General features: G+C 51.0%; 3 protein-coding genes across 8 annotated transcripts in view; all 3 read right to left on the bottom strand.

The window, feature by feature from the left end:
- The window catches only part of GCN1 (GCN1 activator of EIF2AK4), a 43,439-nt gene extending 39,721 nt beyond the window's left edge, over positions 1 to 3,718 (bottom strand). For all 5 annotated transcript variants that reach the window (XR_012676394.1, XR_012676395.1, XM_075167302.1 and 2 more), the window contains exons 1-3: positions 3,668 to 3,718; positions 982 to 1,084; positions 366 to 429 (exon numbers count right to left, since the gene is read on the bottom strand). Coding sequence is in view for 3 of the 5 variants with exons in the window: in XM_075167302.1 (XP_075023403.1) it covers positions 366 to 429; positions 982 to 1,084; positions 3,668 to 3,685 (185 nt within the window). In the remaining 2 variants the exon portion in view is untranslated. The remainder of the gene's footprint in view (positions 1 to 365; positions 430 to 981; positions 1,085 to 3,667) is intronic.
- A 373-nt stretch (positions 3,719 to 4,091) lies between these two features.
- RPLP0 (ribosomal protein lateral stalk subunit P0) lies at positions 4,092 to 7,480 on the bottom strand. Its single transcript, XM_075167306.1, has 8 exons — positions 7,408 to 7,480; positions 7,143 to 7,246; positions 6,481 to 6,656; positions 6,296 to 6,383; positions 5,874 to 6,020; positions 5,210 to 5,395; positions 4,702 to 4,842; positions 4,092 to 4,329 (listed from the first exon to the last, which is right to left on the bottom strand). The coding sequence occupies exons 2-8, from the start codon at positions 7,194 to 7,196 to the stop codon at positions 4,165 to 4,167; spliced, it is 957 nt and encodes a 318-aa protein (XP_075023407.1). The 5' UTR covers positions 7,197 to 7,246; positions 7,408 to 7,480; the 3' UTR covers positions 4,092 to 4,164.
- A 3,059-nt stretch (positions 7,481 to 10,539) lies between these two features.
- PXN (paxillin) overlaps positions 10,540 to 27,943 on the bottom strand; it is a 44,693-nt gene continuing 27,289 nt past the window's right edge. For both annotated transcript variants that reach the window (XM_075167308.1, XM_075167307.1), the window contains 8 exons: positions 26,838 to 26,977; positions 26,265 to 26,466; positions 25,620 to 25,755; positions 15,104 to 15,274; positions 14,586 to 14,759; positions 13,946 to 14,027; positions 13,441 to 13,589; positions 10,540 to 11,444 (listed from right to left, as the gene is read on the bottom strand). In XM_075167308.1, coding sequence (XP_075023409.1) covers positions 11,178 to 11,444; positions 13,441 to 13,589; positions 13,946 to 14,027; positions 14,586 to 14,759; positions 15,104 to 15,274; positions 25,620 to 25,755; positions 26,265 to 26,466; positions 26,838 to 26,977 — 1,321 coding nt within the window. In that variant the 3' untranslated portion in view covers positions 10,540 to 11,177. The remainder of the gene's footprint in view (positions 11,445 to 13,440; positions 13,590 to 13,945; positions 14,028 to 14,585; positions 14,760 to 15,103; positions 15,275 to 25,619; positions 25,756 to 26,264; positions 26,467 to 26,837; positions 26,978 to 27,943) is intronic.

Raw genomic sequence — 27,943 nt, forward strand, 5'->3', positions numbered from 1 at the left:
ACAGGTTCTGAACAGCTTCTCTACAACAGGCACAATTTAATCCAATCTAAAAAAGTGTCTAAAAGACATCTAGAAGACATCTTAGTCTTGCTTCACAAGGACACGGGCATTCATTCTTGCAAACTGAACCACAGGATGCAAGTTTTAATTTCAAAATTAAAAGTGAAACACAAGGCAAGCATTGTAAAACTTTTTACGTCAAACCTAACTTGAGAGCCTAATTACTAGATGGCACCTTTCAGTGTCATACGCATCTATGTGCCACTGCATGCTAACATTTCCAGATGCTCCACACCAGTTTAAGTAATAAATACATAAATACTAATAGATTAAATAATACAGCCTTTCTACATCAATTTACTCACCGGTATCGATGCAGAGTAAGGCAGAAGAGTTTGCAAAGGCCTTTCACTGCACCCTCTGGAAGATCTGTAACAGAATGTATTTCAAAATATTTCTTTGTAAATCGATCAGCTCTTAATCTTTAACACAAACCTAATTCACTTCACAACTGAAATCAGTGAACTGCTCACAGCCCCTACACATCTATGAAATTGTTTGCAAGGATCATAGAGTTCTCTTTTTTTATACATTTTATGCATATTTTTAAAAATAAGGCCAAAATTGGAACACATGCTATTCTACAGTCATCTTCAGAAAATGAGAGAAATCAAAAAGATTTTTTAAAATTTGTTTCAACTGTTTTATTAAGACTATCTACAATCTTCCATACTCTCCCTCTCTCTACATATATATCTCTCTCTCTACTATTAACTGGAAAAGCACACATGCTAGTAACTGGAGTTCTGTGTTACTTCAAAACCCACGCTTAGAATTAACGCTGTGAGAAAGCATAGACTCCAAACGCTGCCAGTCTCCTGCTTCAAAAAACTACCCACAAGTTTCACACAGCCTTTTAAACAAAACATTCTAACATTCTTCTCCACCCTGGTAACCAGAACAGTGCCCCAAAGCTTTTACCTTTCCCAGAAATGCATTTTCCCAGCTCACTGAGGATCTCTCTCCGTTCCTTCACGCTGGCTGTAGTTACTTTTACCGCAAACCGCTTCAGTGTGTCAGAAATCTAAAACCACACACAGAGGAAAAAACATCAGACTGCCTTCGATACCAACACACGGAACACAAAACCAGGGCAAGCAAAACATGTCATCTGCCGCCACACGACCTCTTAAGTGACCAAAGTGAGCCCCCACGGTCTTATCTGCTGGGGAAAGGGTCACTGCACATCATACAAGATGAAACTCAGAAACCTTGCCCTTTGGCTGAAGGATGACTGCTTTCTGTTTGATAACCCGTGTCCCTGTCACGGCACTCACGCTCTGTAAGATACATTTACCCCTCCGAAAGCAGGACAGAGCGAGAGGTAAGATCAATAGCCTAGAGTACAGGACCTTAAAAGCACCAAAAAAAAATGCACTTCAAGAATGCGAAGGTGCTTTTCAGTGTACGTTATCTCCTAAAGCCCATGCACCCCTGAAGGGGGACTTCTAACTGCAGATGACCCAGGGCTGAATGTAACTGCCTGTCCTGAAAAACCGATCTGTGGTTTCAGGCTGTCAATAGTTGTGAAATTCTGTACACAGGCCCAGCAAAAGAACGAACCGCTCGCCTTTAGTCTTTTCCAGAATTAACATGCACATCGCAGGGATTTTGTAAATTGGACTCGCCAGATTACAAAAGGTGGCGCCTCGCTATCAAACTCCTTCCACGCGCTGTCAGTAGCGCCCAAGGTTACCCAAGCAAAACAAAAAATCACATCACATGATCGAATGGTTTTTTCACGCCTGCGCTACCATGTGGCTGGATCTGCCAGCAGGAAGGAACCAAGACCGCTCACTGAGTTTAACTCCTGTAAGTAGTTTGTTTCAGTTTTCAAGTGGTATTGAGACAGTAAGATAACACTGTCTGGAAAGACTAAAAAGAAGTTTAAGTTCTCAGCGACCTGCTCCTTGAACTACAGAAACCATTTCCACGAACTTCCACGTTTCGCAAAATATGCAAGACAAAAGACTTCGTCTGGGCTGAACAGGACTCAGCCAGGTCTACGCTCACGGGTTCTCTGCATTTACATAAAACAAAACACCGCCCTCCAGGAAAGGCTTTTAAAATTCACCTCTTAAACCGAGAAACTCGATATCTTTATTACAATAATAATAAAAAAATCTTTAGAAGGGCCAGCAAATAAGCATGCCTTTAGAAACTCCTCAAAACTGTTCCTTCCCTCTTCAGGCAAAACTCCACCGGTTTTGCCACAAGTCTTTTTCTAAGCACAGGAAACCTGGCAATTGAGAAATGGCAATTGCCTCCGTCCTTTTCAAGAGCTGCTTCCAGCGAAGCTGTTTTGCTGAAAGCAGGAAGAGTAATCCTGCGCAGCGGCTGCCTGGGCGTCAGAGGGGCCGTCCACACCCCCCGACCCCGTGAGCATCTCGCACCCTGAGCCCTCCTTAAAAACTGGCTGAAAGCGGGGCTGCACCTCCGAACGCTAAGGTACAGGTCAACCTGCGGGGGACAACCAACGTCGTTACCCTCTCAACTGACAGAACAAGCCGCCATTAAAGAGCTCATCTTCTTTCAGCCCTTTCAATTACATGAGTTCATCATATGCAAACTCAAACCAAGCTGCACTTACTCATGCTGCTTAATCACAAGGAGGGAGATGTATAGACACGAAAAACACATTAAAATTATGCCAACAGTCTAGAAATTAAAAATATAAATCACATATAACACTGCGGGACTTCCCAAGCAGCTTAATGACTTACGCAAACGGCACAAACTATGACTCCCCAGTCTGCACGGAAAAGCCGCTGGGACAGGCTTCACCATTTGCTTTTTCTTTTTATTAGGACGTATGTGCACACGCGTTACAACGCTAGAACGTGAGCAACGCTGCTGCAAACAAATACAGAGAACAAACGCAGGACCTGTACTAGTAAGGACCCGATGCTGCGGAGGCTGGGGTTCGCCTTGGAATGCCCCAAGCTAACACACCAAGCTGGAGAAAAAAGCCCATCAGGGCGTAACGGGCGATGCCAGGCAGCCCGGGCACCCGGCAGCGGTCACACCGCGGCAGGCCCCGCTCCGCAGCCCGCAGCAGGGACGACGCTCGGGTTCTCCCTGTCTGAACGGCGCTCCCGGCAGCCGCGGGCACGGCGAGGGCGGCCGCAGCCCCCGCTGAGGCGGGACGCAGCCTGTGCCAGCCGTTTATCGGGAACTCACTTCGGGAGGGAACGGGTGGGACCTCCGAGCGCGGCAGCCGCCATCTCTCGCCTCGCTCCGGGCCGCAGCCGCCCCCGGCCGCGGCTCAGGGAGCGGCGGCTCAGCCCGGGCTCCCCGGCCGCCTCCGCGGTGGGAAGAGGCCGGCAGCGGGGCGCCCCTTCTCTCGCCCCGCGGGCGGGGCACGGCGCCGCGGCGGCCTCCCTGCGGGCGGCTCCAGCGGGCAGCGCCGGCGCGGCCTGCCCGCCCCGAGACGCGCCCGGGCCGGCTGCCACGTCCCCGTCCGGCCGCGGGCGCCGCGCCGGGCGCCGCAGACGGGCCGAGGGAGCGCAGCGGAGCGGCAGCGGGCGCGGCCGCGGGCGGAGCCGCCCCCCACCCGCCGCCGCCACCGGGCCGCGACCGCCGCGCCGCGGGCCCGTCCCGCACTCACCTGCGTGTCGGCCGCCATGGCGCCGCCTGCGACCCCGGAAGCGGTAGCGGCTTCCGGTGCGGGCCGCGCGCGGAGCCGGCCGGGGCGGGCCCGTCTCCATGGCGACGGCGCTGCGGCCTGGCCGGGCCCGGGCTGCCCGACCGCGGGCCGCCGCCTCGCCCGGCCGGAGCGCGGGGAGCCTCGGCCCCCGCACGGCAAGACCCAGCCCTGAGCGCCGGCGAAAGGGGCGCGGAGCGGCGGGCTGCGGCTCCCCCGCAGCGCCCAGACAAGCTGCCGGGCGAGGCCTCTGCTCAGCCCTGGCAGGGAGGGCGGCGCGGCCCGCGGGCACAGGGCAGCAGGCCCCGGAACAAGCGCTCCTCCGAGCGGACCACGCTGTCCCGAGCCCCTGGTGACGGGGAGAGCACGCCATGGATGCGGGCACACATGAAGGTGTAAAATAGCTTTTTATTTCTCCAACTGGACCGACTCTGACACGAGCAGACAGACGGCGGCTGCTGCTAGTCAAAGAGGCCGAAGCCCATGTCCTCATCGGACTCCTCGGACTCCTCCTTTGCCGCCTCTTTCGCTGGAGCAGCAGCAGTGGCGGCGGCGGGTGCAGCTGCTTCAGCTGCCACAGGGATGGCCGCCACAAAAGCAGAGGGGTCTGCCAGGAAGGCCTTCACCTGCAAAAGAGGGGGGAGGAAAGAAATAAACTCAAGGGAAACAAACATTTTGAAGGACTGAACTTTGCAATCGCAAAGGCAACGCTTGCAGCTTGCCAGAAGCCGAACAGACGCACTTATCGCTGCCACACATGAAGAATCAGAGACATTTCAGCTACGCTCAAGTGCAACAGCCCCAGGAAGGAAGGAACGCCAGGCACTTCCGCTTTCTCCTGCCACTCGCACACAACAAGCACGCGCCCCTTTTCAGGATAAGTCCCTCGCACACAGGCAGGTCCGAGTCCTTTCAGACGAGGCGACACGCACGGTGTTTCTGTGAAAGTGCCCGGCTGCGTGTTTAACGCCCCTCGGAGCAGATCGCTCAGCCATTACCTTTTCAGCCAGCGGGAAGGTGTAGTCGGTCTCCACCGCCACAGCCAGGACCCGCTTGTACCCGTTGACGATGGAGTGGGGCACAGAAGCAATGGTCGGGTACCCGATCTGCAGACAGACGCTGGCAACGTTACGAACACCCTGTGAGGAGAGAAAGTCATGTTTCTGTGCTCCGAGAAATAACCTGGGCTAGAAACCACGGCAGACAATGGCACGTTTCTACACTGCCAGCGGAACGAGGGATAGCGTGCAATGCACACAGGTGACACAGCTCCAGTGAAATTAGACAAGGCGTCGAGATTTAAATGGCCCCAAACGCTTCCCGAAGAAGCTTCAGAGGAAAAAGCCTACACAAGGTACTCCCTGACAGGCTGTTTCTGCAGGGCACCAGGGAGAGCCCCTGGCTCTGCAGGACCTCGTGGAAAATGCTTCATTCTGGGGCAGTGCTGGCTGCCGCAGCAGCGAGGCAGAGAGGTCGAACCTAACGGATACGGGTTGTGGCTCTCACCTCCAGGAAGCGCTTGTGCAAGGTCTCCTCGGTGATGTCCAGCACTTCAGGGTTGTAAATGCTGCCATTGTCAAAGACCTGCTGGATCACCAACCCGAAAGAGAAGGGGGAGATGTTCAGCATGTTCAGCAGGGTGGCTTCGCTGGCACCCACTTTGTCTCCGGTCTTGATGAGCTGCACGTCGCTCTGCGGAAATAAGGGGAAAAGGAGTGAATACGCGCAAAGAAATTCAGGCACGTCAACGTAACGGGACACAAACGCACATTTCCAATGGCAAGAGATGGAACTGAAGGAACAAACGAGCGCAACAAAAACAGGCTCCGAGTTCAGCTCCACAAGTTGAGAAGGCCCTAGAGCAGGCACCTCTCAGCTAGGAGGAAGGCAGCGCCCTTCCTGCACTACTACAGGCAGCTCGCCTGCGAGTTCCTCCAGCAGAGCCCACCCACGCAGCTGAGATCTGATGGAGAACCTAAATCCCCCCGCACTGCATGCCTGAGCCAAGCCAGACACCCTCCTCCAAGTTCCCAACGTGCAGCAGCCAGACTGCCTCTACGGTATTTCAGCACTAATGGGGACTGTGACCTTGACAGCTCCCGCAGCTGCCTCAGTCAGGGCCCTCCAGTCCAGGAAGAGCTTCAACTGCAGCAGCACGCTGCTCACTAACCAGAATTTCAATGGTCCCTCTGGAAATCTTCGTGGTGATGCCCAAGGCCTGGAAAAAGGAGGTCTTCTCAGGTCCAAGACCAGTGTTCTGGGCCGGCACAGTCACATCGCAAGGAGCAATAGCACCGGCACGGGCAGCAGCTGGCACCTGGAGAAAGGGGAAACGAGAAGCTGGAAGAGCGCTCACCTCTCAGATCTCATGGGATGGCATCAACTCCTTCCTGAAGCGCTCCTCCCGGATGGACAGCACCCAGACACACACAGGTGAGACAGCTGAACTTAAGCAGTTTGGCTAAGGCTGCAGGGGCCTAGTTCCCAACCCTTGAGGACTCCTACTAATCAGGTATCCCCTTGAAGATTCAGTTTTATTTTTAATTCTGTCCCTGCCAGCCCAGAGACACGGCGAGGGCTGATCTCCCCTACCTTGTTAGCCAGCAGCATGTCCCGGATCTCAGTCAGATCCTCTTTGGTGAAGACAAAGCCCACATTCCCACGGATGTGAGGCAGCAGCCTGAAGGAAAGATGACAGCCTTCAGTTCTGCTTCTCAGACAACACCTCCTCCTCCCAGAGAGAGGTGCCAGGAGTACATTCAAACAGCGATACCCACTTTTCCAAGGCAGGGTTATTCTCCAGATGACCACGAATAGCTTTGCGCATCATAGTATTCTTCCCCATCAGCACAACAGCCTTCCCACGCAGGGACATACGGATTTGCTGCATCTGCTTGGATCCCACATTGTCTGCTCCCACGATGAAACATTTTGGGTAATCATCCAGGAGTTGCTATAGCAAGAAAACCACTCTAACTGTACAAAGACATCTGGACCAGCGCACAGAGCAGCATTAAAACCTCAACGTGTTAAAATGTAAAAAAAAAAAGAATCTGACAGAAGTTTGAGAGTGCCCAGCTCAAGCTGACGCTGGGTGCACCACAAGGCTGCGCTTTTCACTCAGCTATCTAGTTAGGTCCCCGAAGAAGTTACAGAGCTAACTGCCACAGCAAAGCCTCACCGGAGCCTTAAAAACGGTCTCATCTGGACTGTCTTAATATCCTGCTAGAGCCGCGTAACCGCTCCTTAAACAGACAAGCTGCGGCAGCCCATCCCGTTTTTAAGAGGTCCCCGCAGACAGGCCAGTCCGACCCCCGCTGCCCCGGGCAGCTCCAGCACCGCCCCCCTCGGGCCAGGATCCCCCAGGCGGCGGCAGCGCCCCACCAGGGCCGGGCCTCCGGGGCGGGCCTCGGGCCTCCGGGGCCGCGCCGACACTCACGATGATTTTCATGAAGTAGTTGGACTTCCACGTAGCCCTGTCTTCCCTGGGCATCGCGGCGGTGCTCCAAGGATCGCCCGGTGGGTTTAAAGACGAGCTGCGACCTGCCAGGGAGAGGCGCGGCTCAGGCGGGTCCGCGCCCTTCCCTTCCCCTTCCCGGCGGCTCCGCGCTCCCCGCCCGACCTCCGGCCGCGGCCCTGGGTACGGTCCGGGTACGGTCCCGCCCCGGCCCGGCCCCAGAGCAGCCGCCGCGCCGCGCACCCACCTCCACGAGGGCTCCGGGAAAGAAAGGCCGCAGGGCGGGCCCACCTCCTTTTATACCGCGGCTCATGGCCAATCGCAGCGAGCCGCGGATGTACCCGCGCTCATCCCATTGGCTGCCCGCCGCGCGTCAATCAGGGCGGGCCGCCGTTCTCATGGAGCAGCGCGCCTGTCGCCGGCGGAAGGCGCGGGCGGCGCAGGAGGCCGCGCGGCGGTGGAACGCGCAGCTGGGCGCGGGGCGCCCCCTGGCGGCCGGAGGAGCGCGCTGCGGCGCGGGGGGGCCCGGGGGCCCCGGCGGGGGGACGGGGCGAGCGCCGGGGCCGCTCCCTCGGAGCACCCCCCGCCCTGAGGGGTGACCCGCTTTGCTTCTGGATTCTCCCAGGCTCAAGGGCTAGAAACAATCGCAACACGCACGTGAGAATAATGGTAAAAATTTTATTATAGCGTAACTGCAAGAATTTTAAATGGAGGAAAAAAAAAGCGGAGTTAGAAGTTTACAAGGGAGAGAGATACCAAATAACTGTCGACCCAGCGGAGCATCCCGCCGCCCAGCCCGGACGCGGTGTGAAAGACCTTCCCCGGGGGCGGCTGCACAGGGCTGAGGCCTTCAAAGACAAAACCTCCCCGGACCCGCCCCCGGGGGCACCCACCCCCGCCCCCTCCCCTCCGCGCCTGGGGGTGCACCATGGCACCGGTGCCTCCGGCACCCTCCCCAGCCCTCGCACCCCGCCTCTCCCCACACGCCACCCGCCGGGGCCGCTCCCGCAGCACCGCGGCTGTCCTACCCTAAAACCGCATCCGAAATCAAAAACAGGCATTTTGGACACCCGCAGCAGCGGCAGCCACCAAGAGTCATTATTTGGCAGAGTAGCATCCATGTAGCATCCCAGCATGCCAGAAACCAGACAAATCCAGGACACGCTCAACATCTTGCTCGGGAGGTAAGTGTTTAACGATCTCCGTGAAGCACTAAGGACAGACGAGCCTCCCCTTCGGCGCTGCGCACCACCAGCACCCCTCCGCAGCACCCTGCACCCAGGGTCTTCCACGCGTGCCAGCAGCGTCACTTACGCAAGCCTCAACTAGCAGTGAGGTAGGTTAAAGACTCCCCGGACAGGGAAACCGAGGCACACGATTACACAGTTTGCAGGTGTCACACCACAAGCAGTAGTGCCAGAAACATCTTCTCGCCCGTCTCCGGCACTCCCGACACAACAGCTCTTTGTCCTCTTAGTGGGGCCAAATGAAGTTGACCTTTTCAGCAAGATAAACACACGCAGCTTAGAAATGTTCATTTGAAGTCAAATCAATCTCAAAGATGAAAAGACAAATGCGTAAGGTTTCTTGCTTCGCAAACTCTCCAAGAGTTTAGCTCTAGTGCTTCCACAGCTCCCTTCGGTCTCACAACCACAAACTGAGGTTCATTTGTACAGGAAACCGGTGAAAAACAGTTTCAGTGACCCAAGCAGGGCAGCGAAGCACTGCAAGGTTAGGCAGGAGAGCAACCTGCGGATTCCAGCCTCAGGTCGGGCTGGTTTCTGACACAGTTGCCCCCGGGCCCCTAATGCACCTGCCAAGCTGAAAAGCACAACCAGATGGTGGTGGTGGTGTTGCTGTAGCACTCGGCAGAAGTCATTCCGAAGACCGCTCCCCGGGCTGCTTCGGCTGTTACCACAGAACACCACTGGGTATCGCAGCGTAGTATTTCACCTTCCGTAGCACCCTCCAGCCAGAGACCTAAAAGTGCTTTAGCAAACGTGAACTAAGCCTCACAATAACCTCACAAATCCAGGCTAAACTGCCCCATTTTACAGATGGGGAAACTGAGGCACGGTAAGGTTTAGTGACTGGCCCAAAGCTACAGAGCTAGTCAGGAACAGAGTCTGCCTCCCCCAATTTCTTCTCCTTAGTCACAAGACCTTTCTTCCACAGGAGAACAGGAACCCCTTCCCCAATTAGCCCTGCTCTGGTTTCAGGTGGCTGAAGAGGAGAAACCGAGGGCAAAGGTCTGAGCTCTTCGCCCCTGCAGCATCATATTAAGACTCACTATAACATCCTGGAAGCTGGGCTTTGGGAGAACGGCAAGTGATTCAAATACAGCAGTTTACAGGTTACAATAAAAACCAAAAAACATTTTTAGGTGACCCAGAGGAGGGGGGGGCAAAAAAAAAAAAAGAAAAAAAAAAAGCTATTCACAGTTCACCTGCCTGTGCTAGGAAAAAAAAAATACAAGTCACATTCCCTTCCCCATAGATTCCAGCCCCTCCCAACCCGCAATAAAAAGAAAATATTGAATGTTAGTTAGGCTTAACAAAGCGTTGAGGTTACAGATGCAGTAAGCCAGCACAACTGGCATACTGCCTAGAACAGCACAGCTTGATACAAAAGTTGCTTTCTTAAAATCACTTCAAAACCAATTTCTGTATAAGAGGATTAAAAGTAAATTAGATATGAATTCAAAATCAGTGTAGAAATCTACAGTTCTTATCAAAGACAGGATACAGTATTCACTTTGATAGTAAAACTCCAAGTGTGTCACACACACCTGACCCAAGGGACTTGTTATACCAGTAACAGTCAATATAAAAGGTTATTGCTCTAGCATCTCTCAGCAGAACATGTTTAACAAGAGCACAGAAAAGGGAAATACCAAGGGGCTGATAGGTCTCATTAGCAAAGAGAGGAAGAAGAAAGGATATAAAGTTTGGATCCTTTTTTTTTCCTGGCTTCTTAAACCCCTCCACTTCTCCCTGCTCTTCTGACAGTTTCAGACCCCGATAGATGGGCGAGTTTCAGGTCAGCTAAACACACACACACACACCACGCTCGCTCATGACAGGGATGGATGAAAAAGGCTGTGCTCTAACCTCTCTGCACCTGCTTTTAAAGAAGGGACAACGCCTCTTCCCCTCTCCCAGGAGCAGCAGGCAAGGGGAGCAGATGCCCCGAGCAGGCCTGGGTGCTGACGGAGGTGCCTGGCATAGGATGTCACCCGCAGGAGCGCACATCGGTGCTGAGGGATGGTCAGGGCTTACTCCACCTCCTGCTCCAGTGTGGTGAGAAAAGGCAGGGAATAACAAACTAGGGAAAAAAAAAACACCCCACACAGTAACATCTTGATTCCTCTTTTAAAAAAAAAAAAAAAAAAGTGAGTGGTATCATCTCCTTACAGTGTAATGGAACTGGAGAGACCCTTGCAGGGTCTTGGCTGCCTGCGCTGACGCTCTGACCTCAGCAAGTCACACGCACCACGTGGCTCTGAGATCACAGGGTGCCCTCGCTGTGCTATTGCTCAGGCTGCAGGCGCGCAGACAAAAGCCTGAGCAAGAGGTGTCAAAGCAGAGGGCTGCGCTGTCTGCAAGCATCGCGATTTGCTCAGAGAGCTGACGCAGGCTGAAACGCACTGGCAAAGACTCCTTCTGCCAGGAGGGAGCTGGGTAGAACCTCCCTGCCGGAGCCCTCGAGCTAAGCTCAGCCGTCAGTCACACACACAGACACACAAAGCTCAGCCGTCAGTCACACACACAGACAGGCACACGGCAATGAGGGGACTCGGCCTCTCTCTACTGAGACACAGCAAGGGCATTTCCAGTTTAATGGTCCGTCTCATCTCTGGATCTGCTGCCTCTCCGTAGCAGCAGAAAGCACTCCCACCCCACCCCCGCCCCACCCTCCTCCCCTGCCTGGTAAGGTTTCTAAATCACAGTAATGTTCAGAGAGAGAGAACTGCCAAGGGGGTGGCAGAAAGATGCTTAGCGCCCGTCTACGATGCCTCTAACAGAAGAGCTTGAGAAAGCAGTTCTGGCAGTAGGGCTTGTCGTTCTGTTCTTTGAAGGTTCCTTTGTTGAGCTGCTTGAGGCAGAAGGCACAGACAAAGTGTTCAGGGTGAAATTTCTTGCCCATAGCAGTGATGCAGCGTCCTGTGATAGGCTTCTGGCAACCGGAGCAGAGCGAGCCGCGACGCTCGTGGTAATGCACCTCGCAGTAGGGCTGCCCGTCATGCTCAAAGAAGCTGCCATTGATGAATGGTGTGAAACATTCCTGCAGGAGGATAAAGCAGAAGGGGACAGATTGTATAACAAGCTGGGGATGCGGGCAGCTCCACAAGCCCCCTCTGCTCTGTGGCACAGCCTAGCTGTACTGTGAGCAGGGTGAACTGCTGCCTTTCAGCATCGTCCTGTTGTCCAAAGAGCCAAGCTCTGTCCATCAAGAAGAGTTTCCAAGGAAAGGCTGATAGACGGACAGATACAGCCACAAGCAAGGGAATTAACCATGCTCCTTCCCCCAGCTGGTTTCACTTCTACAACGAAAATACTACAGATGAGCTACCAGATGTGTCCAGCCAGGAGAAAGGAGAACACTCCTTTCCCTGAGATGGGAAACACTGCAGCACCTTTCCCTCTTTTTCTTTTTTAATCTCACTCCAGCTTCCCCACAATGGCAGGCAGAAGCCGGGACCAACACAGACTTTCATGCAGCAGAATTCTGATGAACGTGGGATTGCTTCCAGCTGAGAAAATGAGGCACAATTAATCTTTACAAGTGATCTCTCCAGAATGGCTGGCATTACGCAGGTACACTTTGCACAGGGTCATCCATCCCGAAACATCTCCACCAGGTACACACACATCACTACCGGGAGAAACTGCTCTACAGTCCTAATGATTTTGAATAGATGAGGAGAAGAGGATATGTGGTTATTAGTGTCCAGAGCTCCTCACTCCCCCTCTGTCAGGCAGCTGAGGATGCTACACTTCAGAACCTGCAACAGAAGCACCCACCATCCCCACAAGACTGGGGAGACTCCCCTCCTTGTACAAGTGGGAAACTGAGGCAGCAGGGTGTGGGGGAGAGTCGAGGATACTGCTGGATTTAGCAAACAGATCAGCAGAAAGGCCCAGAGGAGAAGCCAGATTTCCAGAATCCTGGTTTTGCTCATCCCCAATGCCATCCTCTTCCCCAGGGAGGACACACAGCACCACACACAGCTGGACCCCAACATGTACACAGGAGTCCAGCAAACAGCATGCAGAGCCATGGATAGCTAAACACTCTCAATACTGGGACGAATGCAGTTTGCCTGCAGCAAGTCCAAGACTTTTCTAATGCTGACAATTAGTTCAATACACAGTCTCCTCCCTCAGTCAGCAGAACAGCTGAAAAGCCTGCTCTGCTTTAGCAAAAACAGGAAGAGAATCCCATCTCCTGTCCTGCAAGACATCAGTGCTGGCCCCACCGCTACAGGCAGTGGGGCAGCAGGGGGAAAGGAAAGCAGAACTGCTTGATCGAAGTCTCAATCTCTGCACAAAAAGGCACAGCCCTCCCCAGCCCCACAGAGTCAGGACTGCCACCTTCTGCCTCCACTCTCTGCACACCACTCTGGGAGCCACAGATAGATCCGGGCAGGCAGTCCCAACAGCATGGCGACAGTCTGCTCTGAGCATCGTACCAGGAATCAACAGCTTGTGGTTCTGCTGCTTGCTCTGGTCTCTGCCTTTCTTTCCCATTCTGATTTTGCTTATCTCTTGGGGCCTGTAAGAGTTAATATTTGCAAGGCTCTCTGAAAGAGTGCCAAGCATTTAATCTGCAGTATTCCTGTTTATTATGCTTGTTGTATGGAGCCTGCCGCTATTTCACTGACTTGCATGTTTGTCTGAACAAGGTCAGTCTCATTAGTTTACATTGTCAGATGGAGCATGGGAGGAAGATCCTCAAAATCTGATTGCTGAGGCAAGTGCTTAGAGAGAAGCTTAGCTTATAATTATTTAAAGGTCACAGAAAATGTCTCTGTTTATCTGTGAGCTGCTGCAGAAGCCCATAATTGCAGCTGGGAACAGAAAGAGCAAAGCAGCTAGAAAGTTTGATGTAAACAGGCAGAGGAACAAGAAGGTGTTTGGTTGCTGAGGTGTTTTTATCTCGTGGGGCTGGCTGCCCTTCACTGCCCCACAGACGCCTCTTCCTGATAAGGGACCAGATGCCTGCAGGCTGGAAATGAGAGGGGTCGTACAGCAGCAGCAAAGGACCTTGGGTTTCTTACCCGACAGACAAAGCATTCAGGGTGCCACAGGGTGTTCAAGGCAGAGATGTAGTTTTCCAGGATAGCCCGGGCACAGCCTCCACACTTGGGAGCAAACATATCAAAGTAGTCCTTGCGGCAATAGGCTTTGCCGTCCTTCTCGTGAAATCCTGCCAAAGGAGGAGAGAGGCAAAGAGCATCAGCGCCTGATCTCTACCTGTGGCCAGCCAAGCTCTGCGGGGCAACCAGTGTGGGTAGGATCACCCTTCCCTTGCTAACACACACAGCAGGTAGCTGTTCCTCGTTCTGCTGCCCTCCCTGTCCCATGCGCACACAGGGACACGCATACCCTTCCTCTCCACGGAGAAAAGACTACTGCTAGCATCTTCCCCCATGAACAGCTATATCGCTCGGAACTTCCATCTTCAGGAGTTCCCCTGTCATCTCGCAGGCTGTCCCCTAACAGCAGCTCTGCCTTACGCACTTGTCTGCACTCCAGGGAGGAGATTGCATAAACCAGCAGTACCTTCAGGTCCGAAGAAAGCTCCACACTGGGCACAGAAAAAGTGTTCAGGGTGCCATGTCCTGTCCAAAGCCGTCACCACTTTCTGTTCAGAAGAAGACAAAGTGCAAGTCATATAAATGATGGCTTCAGCTTGGAGGTAAGGGGGGGTTGGGTGGGGGAAGTACACATTAATGTTGGTAGTGACAAGAGCGTGCATTGAAATAAACTGTCCTTTAGAGAGCTGAGTCAACTCTCCCCCGCCTCTGGCTCACTCGGGCTTTCCCCACTGCACACTTTTTTTACCCTAAAAGGATCTTACACACTGCTTCCTCCCTTATACAGGGCCCCGTCCAGCTCTTAGGACTCGCACTGGCGCCTGTTACGACAGGCTACCAATAGACAAATGCTGAGGAATCACTCCCGGAATGATGGAGCGACGCGGGGTTCTGAAGGAACTTCACTGAAGGTAAGAGGGACTAACTCCTCTCACTAGTGTAAAAATTTGACTGGGCCAAGTTGTTTCCCTTTCAGAGCCAGCGCAAAGGAAAAATAGAAGCCCCCAAACAATATCTTCCACCCAGGACACGCGGGTGAAGTGGAGTTTTTAACACCCAGGCCTGCAGCACCTTGCCATCGCCCTTAATCCCCCCAAGGAACTCACATCAAGGATCGGCCCATTGCAGTAGTAGCAGCGAGGGGAGAAGAGGTTGTGATAGTCCTTCTCGCAGTAGGGCTGACCGTCCCGCTCAAAGAAGTTCCGTGACCCGATCTCCTCCTGGCAGTGGGTGCAGACGAAGTGCTCAGGGTGCCAGGTTTTCCCCATGGCTGTAACTACCTGTTGGGAAGACAAATTATGAAGGACAACTCTATCTCCCTCTCCCCTAGACCACATGACAAGATACCGGCTGGAGGTCAGCAAGAATGACAAGTTCTACTACTCAAGTGAGCCCTGGACTGGGGTAGCATGAAAACTGAATTACCTATCATCTCAGGAGAGGGCAGTCCCTCAAGGGCAGGGTAGAGGTCACTGGAGGAGCTTACAGCGTACCTAGCCAGTGGATAAATAGAGTACTTCAGTTTCTCCAGCATCTCCAGTCTCTTCAGCCTCACGAAACAGCCCTCCCCATTACTCCCAGCTGCAGCCCAAGATTCAGCAATGAGCCAGCACCTTCAACTCACCTGCCCAGCAATAGGCTTCTTGCAGGCTCCGCAGACGCCTTTGGCAACTGTAGCTACACCCAGTTTGTTCAGGTCGGACTGGAGGCTTCCCAGCATGGTGTCCAGCTGACTGCCAGGCTTGGAGGCTGTGGATGGAGGGGAGCTGCTCCCGGCTTTCCCCTGCGCCATGAACTGCAGGGAAGAGAAGACAAAGACTGTAAGGCGAGTGCTGCTGTGCTTACAAGATAAATGCCTGCTGTGGCTGCCAGGGGCTCCTCTGTAGAGACAGACAGGAGACTGCTAGGAGACAGCTACACTCTCTGCAGAAGCCAGTGAGAGCCAGCATCAAGTACACACATGTGTGCTGCCCATGCAGAGACATGCAGAGACCCTGCCATGTGTAACAGCAGAGCTGTGAACCGAGGATTTGATTTTCCTTCACTGCGCATACAGCAGAAGTCACCAGCCGATCCCAAGCAGTCAGTACAGTGCTCTCTAAGCGTCTGCCAAAAATCTCCCTTTACCTCATCAGTTCCTGGCCAGCTGACAAAGCAGAGACGCTGTCCAGAGGGCCCCTTCCCCTTGACCTCTCTCTGTTTCTGTGCTGTTGCTCTCCCTCAGTTGTCACTCCTTCCTCTCTGATAAAGATCCCTCTCCTCTTCCTCATCTCTCCTCCCTTTCAGCTAGAGTATCTTCTCCCTTCCCCTCCCTCCCTTCGCACGACCTTCTGCAGATCTTTTTGCAAAGTCTCCTTTGCCCCCATCAGGTGGCTCTCATCCCACGCCTGAGCTAAGCAAGTGGAAGTAGAAGGAAATAACTCCCTTCAAGTTGCCTGCTGTTTACCTACCGAGAGGGCAGTGCGTCCACAGCAGAGCCCTAGCAGACAGGACTGCAATGGAAAGACTGCCACGTCTATTGTCGGACCGCTGGAAATGCATGGGGGTGGGGGGAAGGGATCAGATACTTGTCTCAGGGGCCGTTTCTGAAACTCGCACCACCACAGTAAAGACGGCTTGGAAAGGCTTCCCGGAGGAGGGGGAGAAATATTTTACTTAGGTTCATAACTTATAAACAAAGTATAAGTTCCCTTTGGCCACCGAAGCCCCTTTGCAGGCAAACTTCAATAATGAAATACAGATTATCTTAGCTGACTTTGCACTGCAATAGCTACTGTCAGGTTTAGAGAGACCCAAAGAAGTCCCTCCCTGAGATGCTGCTCTGGAGCACATCTTCTCTTACTAAGAGGACAGATTACAACAGACATAAAATCTACACTTGTGAACAACCCACCAGCCTGCTGCCAGCACAGCCAGGGGAGCAGGGACACACTGAAGTGCTTCACAGCCTTGGCAGAACCTGCCCTTCCAGCCACAGGAGGAGCTCTATTCCCTGTCCTGCAGCTGGTTCTACTTGTAGTCGACTAGTTTACTCAATGACAAACCCTGGCTTCTACTCGTTTGTATAAAAATACTCACAACATACATAATTTTAGCTTTTTTTACACACACATATACACACACTCCTCATCAGCCTTGCCTTGCTGCAGCATAACTCCCAACGGAGCCTAACGCACAGCTTTTCCCCTCCTCTCTCCTCCCAGCCATCCCGTACCTTGCAACCTCTCCTAGTCCAGCAGCACAGAGCAGCCCCAACACACCCCAGCGTCCCGAGCCTGAAACAACCCCCCCGCCACGCAGCAGTTCCTTGCTACCAAACAGTTACAGTGACTGCCTCCAAAGCACACCGTTGCAAGGAGACTTCTCACAGGAGGGAGACAACAGGCCTTTGTAAACAAAGCCAGGCCAGAGTCCCAGGACAAAGCCAGGGCTTCCTGCACGGCACAGCAGGAGGAAAAGGGCTGGACCGTGTTGAGAGAACCACGTCCCCTCTCACTCTAACCAGGGGCTTGTGGCTACCAGGCAGGGCAGGCACAAATGCCACACACAAATGATAAGTACCGTCTGGAGAGAAAGGAGATGAGATGAATTCAACATGCAGCAACAGAGCACTTCACCCTTGCCCGCAGGGAGCACGTGCTCCTGCGAGCACAGCTGACCTCACTGCAGGCACAACCACCTGCGCACACTACAGTTTCTACCTGGCCTGGCGATCCAGCCTTCTGACAGCTCACAGATGACTCCCCACCTGAACGCGGTTTGTTTCCACCTCCTGCACGCAATGGCTGCTGTTTAGAGGGGACACTGGGCACAGCATCCATACAAATTCATCATGCAAAGGCCCTTCAAGTTCCCACCCTTCACCCATGAGATCTGCCATCACTCAAGTTCCGTTAGGAGCTCTATGAGCAGCAAACCATGCACTAGAGGGTATCATCTGCATCGATGGCGCTGGGAGCTCTCGGAGCAGATCCTAGCAGCACCTGCAGCACACTCATCGACCAGAAGAGCACACCATGCTGAGGAAACAGAAAGGAGGTCCTGCCTTCTCAGGGGCGGGGGGGCCCAGGGGGGCACGAGCAGCCAGCAGATTGGCGCTGCGGACGAGGGGAGGAGCAGAGGTCACCTGAAAAGTACAACAGTTCAAGATGCAGAGGTGTTTCCTTGCTCACTGCTTGCGAGCTGCCTGTACACATAACATTGCACACCGCTGCACTGCTCATCCACATTAAGGCTTCCTACCATCCTGGAGCTGCAGCCCTTCCCTGACAGGAGATGCAGAACGCAGCTCTGGATCATACCATCTCCTCCCCAAAACCCACTCGCACTGTGGACACCTGTCTAAACGGGCAAACACAGGAAGGACTGCTGATTTGCTCCTTCCAGTATCAAGATTTTGCCATCTTTTACTCCCCCCCACTTCAAGAGAGATTGCGGCAGGGAGAGTTGTAGCCTATGTTTCAGAGCTATCTTCTTCATCTCAGAGGGGAACAGAGTCCCTGCTGCACAAAGCGATCGTCAGGACAGACGGGAACCACACACACCAGCAGGTTACCGCACAGGCACGTACTCTGCAGTGCTAGACCGGCACCGCTGGGATTAGATATTGCCAACGAGTCCTCTCTCCTATCTAGCAGTTCAGTACCAGCCTTTACCTGAACATTACATCTACTGAGCTGCCAGGTTGGGAGCAGTAGTTAGACTGGAAAACACTGCTAAAAAAACAAACCAGAAGAGAGAAGCCTGCCTGCACCTGTGGGAAGAAAGTGTCATCTTCAGTCTGACAGCCAACAGAAACAACTGTCTTGGTGCTAGGGGTCCAGGTCTGGGGAGAACAGGAATGCCTAGGATCTTCAGAAGGAGGGGTGCCCACAACAGAAAGCTCATGATAATCATCATCAGAAGTTTCCCACTGGAAGAGAGGCTGGGGAGCCGAGATGAAGGAAGAGGAGGAGACTGGACTAGGAGCTGGGGTAGATGGCACATGGGAAGGCTGAGGTGGGAGTGGGAGGAGAGGTGCAGGGCCAGAGACATGAGAGGGAGCAGCGTTAGCAGGGACTGTCTTTACAGCTTCTTTGGAAGGCTGGAGCGGGGGAGAGGCTGGAACAGAGACCGTCCTCCTTGGGGGGAGCGGGGATTCTGGAGGAAAAACCACCTAGAAAGACACGGAGGAAGAAGAAAGGTGAATAAATCCAAAGAGGAACCAACAAGCACTTCCTGCAACAGGAAGCTGGTTGTTACCACTATGTTTATCTAAGGGGAAAAAGCAGCGAGAAAGAGAAGGGAACTAGAAAATGTGCTTCCCTGTGTAGCTCAAAGAGCACCATCTCATACCCAGAACTTCCTGCACAGCTACAGTATTGGGGAAGACAAAGCATGCCTCTATGGCAGGCATGGTTTTAAAAATAATCCCCACATGGACATTTGGTATGTGATAGTAGCAGACTGCCCAAATAGATACCATCACCAGCACCCTCAGATCCCACTCCAATTCTTAATCATCAAGAACTAGGACCTGAGTGCCAGTTCCCTTTTCAGGCCAGACAAGGGTGAGTAGAAATAGTCAGTTCTTCATTTTGTGTTGCTTAGGACACTCAGAAACTTAATCTGCACCTCTACACAATGCTGTCTGGACAGAGGGACGCACTGGAATTTCCCAGCACGTCCCTGCTTTCTACCTTCTCTACTTGCTGTCCACCATTCTGCTCTTTGCCCTGGGGTATGGCAGTGATAATGACCCCCTCTGTCAGCCAGTCATCCTGGCTTTTCCACTCTTCCTGCTCCTGTTTAGCGATGCCCAGTCTGTCCTGCAGCTCTTCAATCAAGCGATCTTGGGACTCAGTCTTGTGAAGTATGGCAGGACCTAGTTTACGCCTCGGAGAGAGGTCACGGTACATTGGATGCACATTCGCAGTCTCTTTTGTCCTCTTGATTAAAGATTTAATCTAAATGACAAAGGTAATAGTATCAGCAGAGAAGAACCATGTCAGAGCAAGCCCCAAGATGCAACAGCACAAACTCAAGCCATTAGTGACAACTGTGAGCAGGAAGAGTGATGACATTTATTCCACAATGCCAAAATTCCTCTTGGCACAGCCCAGAACAGTGACTCAGTGCAAGGAAAAACCCCGTAAGGATAATCACAGCAGCCAAAAATAACTATCTAGAAAAGGAAGGGAAAGATTAACCAGCAGGAAGCCAAGATAGGAGGTGCAGCATGACCACTCCACTGAGCATTAAAGAAACCTCAGCATCACAAGGGCGCAGAGCAGCCTCTCTGTGTTTGCCCTTTACAGGCGTAAGACTCTTGGTCAGAGATGTCTGGTGCACAAAGCGTACTTCCAGCACTGGAAGGAACACTAACAGCCCCAGCAATGAGGCCTAAAAAGGCAAGCAGAGCAGAGGAGCTGCCATCCCAAGTCAGGAACTGACTGCCATCCTCCAGTGGCGTGAAACAGCCCTTCAACTTTCCAGAGGCCTCTGTGGACTGAGTCTTACCCCGGTTAGGGAATAAAAGTCCTTTTCGCAGGGAAGTCCCTACAAACTGCCATGTCCTGTGCTGCTGACCAACATGCAGAAGAGACCACGAGATAAAGCAGAGGATTTCAAACCTCCATGACGTGCAGCTGTCAGTAACATTGCTCAGAGCTGCATGCTGTTAGTGTGGGTGAGCACACCCACACCACACACAAGATGTTAGTGCACTGTCAGAGCAGTCCTAGCTAGGACTTGTCCTATTCCTACATTCATTCAGTGCCTGCCTGGCCTGATGCAGAAATCCTCTCAATGGGTGATTTGGAGACGCACGGCAGATCCCATTCAGCTTTCCAAATGTCTTCAGGAGATTCCGGAGGGACTGCAGAGCTTCTGAATTGCTCGTTTTCCTCGTCACCTCTAGCGTTGTTCATGTTAGCAGTACCTGCCTTCCTAGGAGTTCTCTCTCTGCCCTGCCTCTTCTTGACCAGATCACGACAGCCATCTACCTTGGTTTCATGTGGTACTTCAGCTTTTAGCTCCTGTCCTTGCTCCACTACAAAGCCCAACTGGTTTTTAGTGTCTGGGAAGACATCCCACCGATCCAGGGCCACAACAGAAGGTTCATACACAGGATTCAAAACACTGTCGTTCTTCGCATGTACCTCTGGCACGTGTGCAGACAGCTCCAGGGCCCACAGCTCTTCTAAAGCTGATTCCACACTCCTGCCCTGGGAAGGAAGAGCTGAATTGTCCCTGAATGGTCCCTGCTGATCCAGCTCTCTAGGTATTTGCCCCTTCCCTTGACCATTTAAAGCGTTTGAAATTGGTACACTTGAGATTTTGGGATCGGGTCTCTGCTCCTTCCTCTCGGTCTCTTTTGCCAAATTGTACTCTAGGCCTTGTGCCTCCACATTAGTAGATCTACACAGAAGCTCCACACTGGAAGCCTGCGAAGCGTTTCTAGAAGAGTCAGGCTTTCTGCTCAGCCGAACCACGCTTGCAGAGGTCACCTGCTGCCCCCGAGTAGCGTAACCAGAAGAGACCCGTGGTGGGGGCACAGGGACCGTTTGTGGCAAAGAGGGCATGCATGGAGGAGCGGCAGAATGCCCTGAAGCAGGCAGAACTACAGTGTTACTGCCTTCCTCAATGCCCAGGACTGCCGAGGGGGCAGACGTTGGCACTGTCGAGTCCCCACTGTGACCTGCAGAAGGGTGTTTGGAATGGGATAGCGCTGTTAAACTGTGAGGAGTGTTGCCGGAGTCTGCATTTGCTGAACTGGGAACTGGTTCTAGGGAGGGTTCAGAAACCAGAGACATAGTGGAACTAGTCTGCAAAAAGGAGACAGAAGGAATAAGGAGAGAAAAAGATAAAGACAGAGGTAAGGAGAAGAGAAAAAGCAAAGAATTAAGCATTATAGCAATCACGACCTCCAAATCAAAGAGCCGTGTTGATCCAAAGCGTTACTTCCAAGAGTAAGGAAGGAAAAAGGGATATCAAAGAGCAGAACCAGTATGACATTGTGCTGATCTTCACAGGAGATTATGGGAGGTGAAGTTCTGCAGTCACCGAGATCCTTCTCCTAAGCCCCCTAAGTGACAGCTCATGTGTTCACCTGCAGCTGTGACGGGGGCATGCAGCGGCCGCTGGGAAGCCAGCTACAAACCCAGGAATGTCTAGACTGTGAGTAAAGGTCACGTTAACAACTTACTCATAGTCAGATGTGTAAATTTTACACTTCAAAGCTGAAAAAAAAGCAATCAATGAATAGAACAAAGCATGACATTTTCTTCTTGATACACTAATAAAATGCTCCAGTTGGCTGAGTTCATGGCAATGAAAACAAAGCTTCAGGGCATTCACAGCAAGAACAGATGACATGGGCTTTGTTCTGTTCACATCACTAATCTCACCTTGGACGTGACATACTGAATCTATATGAGTCTGTCAGTCACTCCATGCCCATGTAAGCATTGCTTCGGTGGCTAGATTAGCCTCTTCCCCGTAGGCCAAAAACTCCACATTTACATTGTAATAAATTCAGCATTAATTTTGATCCAAAATACACTCTAAGAAGAGCAACTGATACAGAGTTTTTGGTTCTCCTTGACTTACAGGGTCTTTGGAAAACAAAAGATCATGGGTCCTCCCTTCCCCATTTTCAGTGGTTCCTGGCTAAACTCTAGGAGACAAACTGGCATTACTCCTTTTTCTTAAAAAGGGAAAATCAGAACAGTGGATTGGACAAGTTCACACAGCAGGTCAACCTAAGACCAATGCTGAGCCCTCTCAGTTTTAAAAACGTATCCACAAAGGATTTCCAAATTCAAGAGCTATCAAGACCTGCTGTGATTCTTAGTCACATTTTCCAAAGCAGCCTCAAGAAGTTAGATGCTTATGCTCTAAGGTAGCAGGGCACATAACTTCCTAAGCCCACGTCTCTACTTACCTTTCTGAGATACTTATCATGGATAAAAGGACAAAATTAACCAGAACACGCACAAAATCTGCCAGGAGATGGAAGAGACATATACCTTCAGCTGACCTAAGCTGCTACCATCTCCAACAGTTGTCTACAGGGAGACCGTGCTCAGAAAGGAAAGAGCAATGGGGGACCACAATTCATTACAGATTGCTCCTCCCCTCGGATAGCACAGCAAGACCCACAGTCACAGCAGAGACGAAAAGGACTAATAAGTACATTCAGCAGTTAAAATGAGGGAATTTCCCAATATTGCCCTCCCCCTGTATTTTGCCTAAGCTGGATGCACCTGTAAAAGTAACCTGGTTTTATGCTGTGGTTCACACTTAGTTTCCAGACTTCCTAAAATTAAGTCAGTCATTTTCAAGGCAAGACTAACATTTCGCTCAAAAGCAAGTATTTCCAGCATATTAAAAACATACTAGCTCCAAAATAACAGCAATGGTTAAACACTCAACAGTAACAGAACAGTTAATACAAGCATCTAGCTATGCAGTAAGCAGGCATCGTATTACACAGAAATGGCAGAGATTGAAAAAACAAGTGCATTAAGTAATCTCAGTGCGCGCTAACTGATGAGCTAGATAACCAAAATCAAATGGATTCTGCAAGCAAAAAGAATGAGCAACTCATTAAAGTGAGCAAAAGATGATAAAAGGGTAATGTATCAGTCTGTAATAGCACCTTTTACTCTGGGGTACGAGGGAAATTAAACATCAGTGCCTCCACTCCTCCCATCCCCATCTACTGCAACTTCTAGTTGTACTAACTACCAGCTCCAACTAATTACACATCATACTTAGTTCTTCTGTTCTATTTCTTGCAACCACACACAGATCTGGCACTCGAACAGTAGCCTTTCATCTTTGACCTTTGCAAAGACTCTACTTCTCTCCCTTACGTCTTGCTCTGGTACAGACTAGAGATACATTTTTACAGACAAGCTAACACCACTCGTTGGCACAAATAGAGGAGGTAAAAACAAAGAAAAAGGACTGAAGGGAAAATGAAGCAACCTGGAGGATAGGAAAAAGGAAAGTAACTTAAAAACAGTCAATAACAATATTAACAAAAGGAAAATGATCACAGAAGCCATGTTCTTTGTGCTTCAGGAAGAATGTTTAAACACAGATGAGCTCAATGCCTCGCAAAAATACCGACTCTGTGTTTATAAAGCCCAAATCTTAAAATCTTGCTGCATTTCAGTTTGTTCTCAGAGCTCAACCAGAATCTAAGCCAGGAAGGCGGGCAGTGTTACAGAAAGCAGCTAGTCTCTGTCATGCAGGTTTTATCGGAGTTGCACAAAGACTCCGAGGCCTTTTCACAGGACTGCAAAGCACTTGAGCACCCACACTTAAAAATGGCCCCTCCCTGTATCTTGCAAGGAAAACCTGCGCTGGGCAAGATCATTCTCAGTTGCCAAGATCTCACCTAGGAGCAAAGGCTGGTGGTAGCAACCACACCCCGAGCTTGTTTGCTGAGCCCTGATAAAAGCAGCAGGGGCAGGGGGCCATAGCACTCAAGCTCCCACAGCACACGGAAGGAGCAAGGCAGGGAATGCAGCAGCACAGGTGGGAACTCTCTCCAGCTTCACAACACTGCAGTTTTTCAACTAGGCTGAACAGACGCGTGTGGATATCCTGCACTCTACCCTAGGACCTAATATGGAGAAAAAAAGGCAACACTAAGGTGTCAATATTTGCAATTGACTAAATACACACTACAGTAAGTCTAGAGAAAACAGTGAGTAACTCCTAGATTCTCACAAAATGAAGCACATATGCCAGAAATGGCAGACTGAATTCAACTCCATCAAGTGCAAGGCAAGCGAAGTCCCACAGAGCGTGCATGCTCACTGCTGGGTTCGGAACTCACACTTGGTCAAAACTCCGGGTATTGTAGTGACCTCCACGAAACCCACAGCACACCTCAAAAGCGCTCACACGAATGGTGGCGCAGAGAGAACAACAAACAGGAAAGCCATCACTGGATGTCCTGTCTACCTCTCCTCACAAAAAATTCCTCAGATCTGGCTGTCCCACCTAAAGTCATGGTAGGAGGAGGTGGAGTTCAGCACAGACAAGAAACACCAAGCATCAGCAGAATCTTTCATATGAGGAAAAACCAGAGAGTTTGGACTTCCTTAGGATTAGAAAGCAGACCTGCATGTGTATGTAAGAAAGGCAAACCCAACAATGACAACAAAGAGAATATATTGGGTATTTGCTTTCTCCACCTCTCTCAGAACAAATTCAAGTGAATAATTCAGTAAGGCTATAAGCAAAGCAGCTGAAAGTAGAAAGTAAGACGAGAAAATATTTTTCATTTTGCTATGATTATGGGTAAATGAAGTCTCATGAAAATAAGCTTCATAGTTAATCATCTAGTGAAAGAATGATAACATACTTATATGAATAAAGAACAAGTTCTTGAAGTACATATGCCAAGTGCTTCACGTACCAAGATGACCATGGGCAAGTTACTCCTGAGCTTACCCTATTATGGAATTTTTATGTGCTACTTATGACTGAAGTAGCAGTTCTTTTCCAATGCAATAGTTGGATTTCCAAACCAGGTTCTGAATAGTATTTGCCATCTCTGCCCCCACAAGAAGCTCAAACTTTAATCCCATATTGAGGTGAATAAGAGATATTGTTTTAAGATGGAAACCTCTGAGGTCTCCAGCTGTCTGATGCGAAGGCTTCAGTGCTCATACCACATGCCTGGAAGATTCTTCTCAGGGAAAGCACATCAGGGTAAAAATACACTCCAAAGACGAGGGTCATCCCACAGAACAAAAGAGCCTGGTCTCTGTCAGTAAGCAGACTGGCGTCCCATGCTCCCCTACTTCTTGCTAAGCTGCAGCACAGCAAAATAATTCACCCTGTACTGAGTAGTAACTAAGCTCATTATCTTTAGCAAACAGACAAACTGCAGAACCAAAGGAAAAACAGACCCCAGAACTGCCGTACCCTGCCAGTGATGAGAATTTATAGCAGTCGAGAACACCTACAGTAGCACTCAGAAACTGCAAACACCACCACAAGAAGTTTTTCAGAGCAAGTTTGAGAGGTAAAGAGGGCATTCTGGAGACCAATCAAGATCAGCAGATGTGGCTAACAGGCAAGAGAGTCTGGGACTGGGGAGGGACAAGATGAAGTATTAAGTTGTCATGATAGGGCACCTTAAAGTCTGAGAGAGACGCCATCAGCTCATCCAGTTCTCGTGTAGCTGAAGAAGCAGATATACGGGTCTGCTGCTGACTGGCTGTGACCCGCTGGGGGCTGCTCACCTCACCTTGGCTCACAGTGATTGCAGGGCTGACAAGAAAAAAAAAAAAAGGAGCGTGTTTAAGCTTGGGAGAGAACTCCTATACTGAAATCCCACTGCCCCTCCCAACAAGCACAGCACGGCGGGTTTCACCATCACTGCCCACCCTGACCAGCCCTCCCCAGACCCAGCTTCCATAACACACGCAGACCCTGTCCCTCTGCCAAGCCTAACACGAGTGTACACACATGTGCACCATCCATTAAGGAACGGACGATGAGCACACACTCATTTTGTCAGACAGTGGGTATTTGTGATCGGCTTTAAATCTGAGTTTGAACAATCCACCTTTTGTAACATGACTTACGTATTTTTTCATCCAGGAGCAGAGAAAAGAGCACCAGCATCGTCATGCACCTGCTTGATTTCTGACCCTTTAGACAAAGCCCATCTTCTGCCTGTCACTCTCCTGCAGCATCTGCCCCTACACTACAGTCACTATTCCCACGAAAGCCTGTCCCACCCCACCCAAGCCAGCAACCACCAAAACACTACTCACACTGGACTTGGCACAGAACTCTCTAGCTCATCCAGCAGGCTCTCCACACTGGGACGCACATCTTCGATCCCACGTGCACCATTTCGCTTTGGCTTTTCTTTCGTAGGGGGTGCAGCCTTCCCTCCCACAGAGCTGCTGCTCTCTGGGACGACATAGTGAGGTCCAGTCACGCTGGGCAGTGATGGGCTTCTGCTGGCTTCATCTTAAGAAAGGGAGCAGAAAAGAGTCATTCAGACCCCTAGGTCCATACATACGTGCTAATCACAGGCAAGAGCAACAAATTGCCCAGAAATCTTGCAGAATATCCATCTTTGAGGATATTCAGAACTTAAAGCGCAAGGGCCTGAGCAACCTCATCTAACTTTGAAACTTTAGTTAGAGCCAGTTTTGAAGTTGGCCCTGCTTTGAGCAGGGTGCTGCACCACAGACCTCAAGAGATCCCGACCATACTAAATGAATCTCTGATCAGGAGCTGGAGGGGTCTCCCTCAATAAGGGTGTCAGAAGGAAAAAGTAGGCTACTACTTTGAGAATCAAACTATCCACTCATACCAAATGTCTTGCTATTCCTTACCTGCTGGGAAGCCACTGGCGGGATTATGTTGAACAGCATTCAGTTCCAGAAGAAGTCTGTCCAGTTCTGAGAGGTTGCTGCCCAGGGAGGAGCTGGTCATTGTGGGAGATGGTTCTGCAGACTTCTGCTTGTTCGGGAAGCTAAAGATAAAAGGGAAGTGTGAAACTCCTGCGTCAAGATACAGCAGAAGGATGGAAGGAAACCTACATTAGGTTCACAAAGTTTACATATGTACTGTATGCTTTTCAAGCTGGTGCTTTTAGCTCTGGGGGAAAGATGATGTGTGCTTTGTGAAATGACTACAACGCAGGCGCTGCTTAGCCACATCTTCAGTTGTCAGTTACAAAGAAATAGCACTGATGGACAGGGCCTCAGGTTTTAGGACTGTGTGCTGTATGGCCCTGTAGCGAAGAGTTAACCGTCTGCAGATCCAAGACGCACACAACAGCAGCAGAACCATTAGCTGGCATACAGGAAAATGACTTTTTTCTGCTGACATCACACCAAGCAGCAAAAACCTCCCCCCTGAAGCAAGGGAATGCAGGGCCAGCACAAACTGGAGAAAGAGGCAAAGTACAAACCTCAAGCTATCAACAAAAAGTCAAAAGCAGCAGGTTATGTGGTAGCCTCTTGCAGCACTCAAGGTCTCTTTTCAAGTCCTCAAACCTTTAATTTGGGGAACTCTAATAAATTTATAAGAAAGTATTTTGAAACTATTTTCTATTGTGTTAAATACACAAGCCTTGAAAGAAGTTTACCTGTGCACAGCGTGTATAAAACACTGGCTGTAATTATTCGTTATCTTATATGAGTGATCCCATTTACCACACACAACTGCAAACTGTTTCAAAGCAAAACTTAGCAGCAATGCGGTGATTTTTATAGTAATCACACTATAATAACGGTCTTCCCATCATCAATGGCAGGGAAATTATTTTCTCCTAGTTTTACAAATAACTTCTAAGGCTGCAGGGGTTCTTATTTTATCAAAAAGATACTTTCCAAATCCAAAATGGGAACTTCTGTTTTGCGCACACTACCATATTATGCTCAGAAAGTTAATGTGTAACAGGCTTTAGGACTCTGACATCTATAACACCAGTGAC

This window comes from Calonectris borealis, chromosome 18 (genome assembly GCF_964195595.1).
Source record: "Calonectris borealis chromosome 18, bCalBor7.hap1.2, whole genome shotgun sequence".
Classification (NCBI taxonomy): Eukaryota; Metazoa; Chordata; class Aves; order Procellariiformes; family Procellariidae; genus Calonectris; species Calonectris borealis.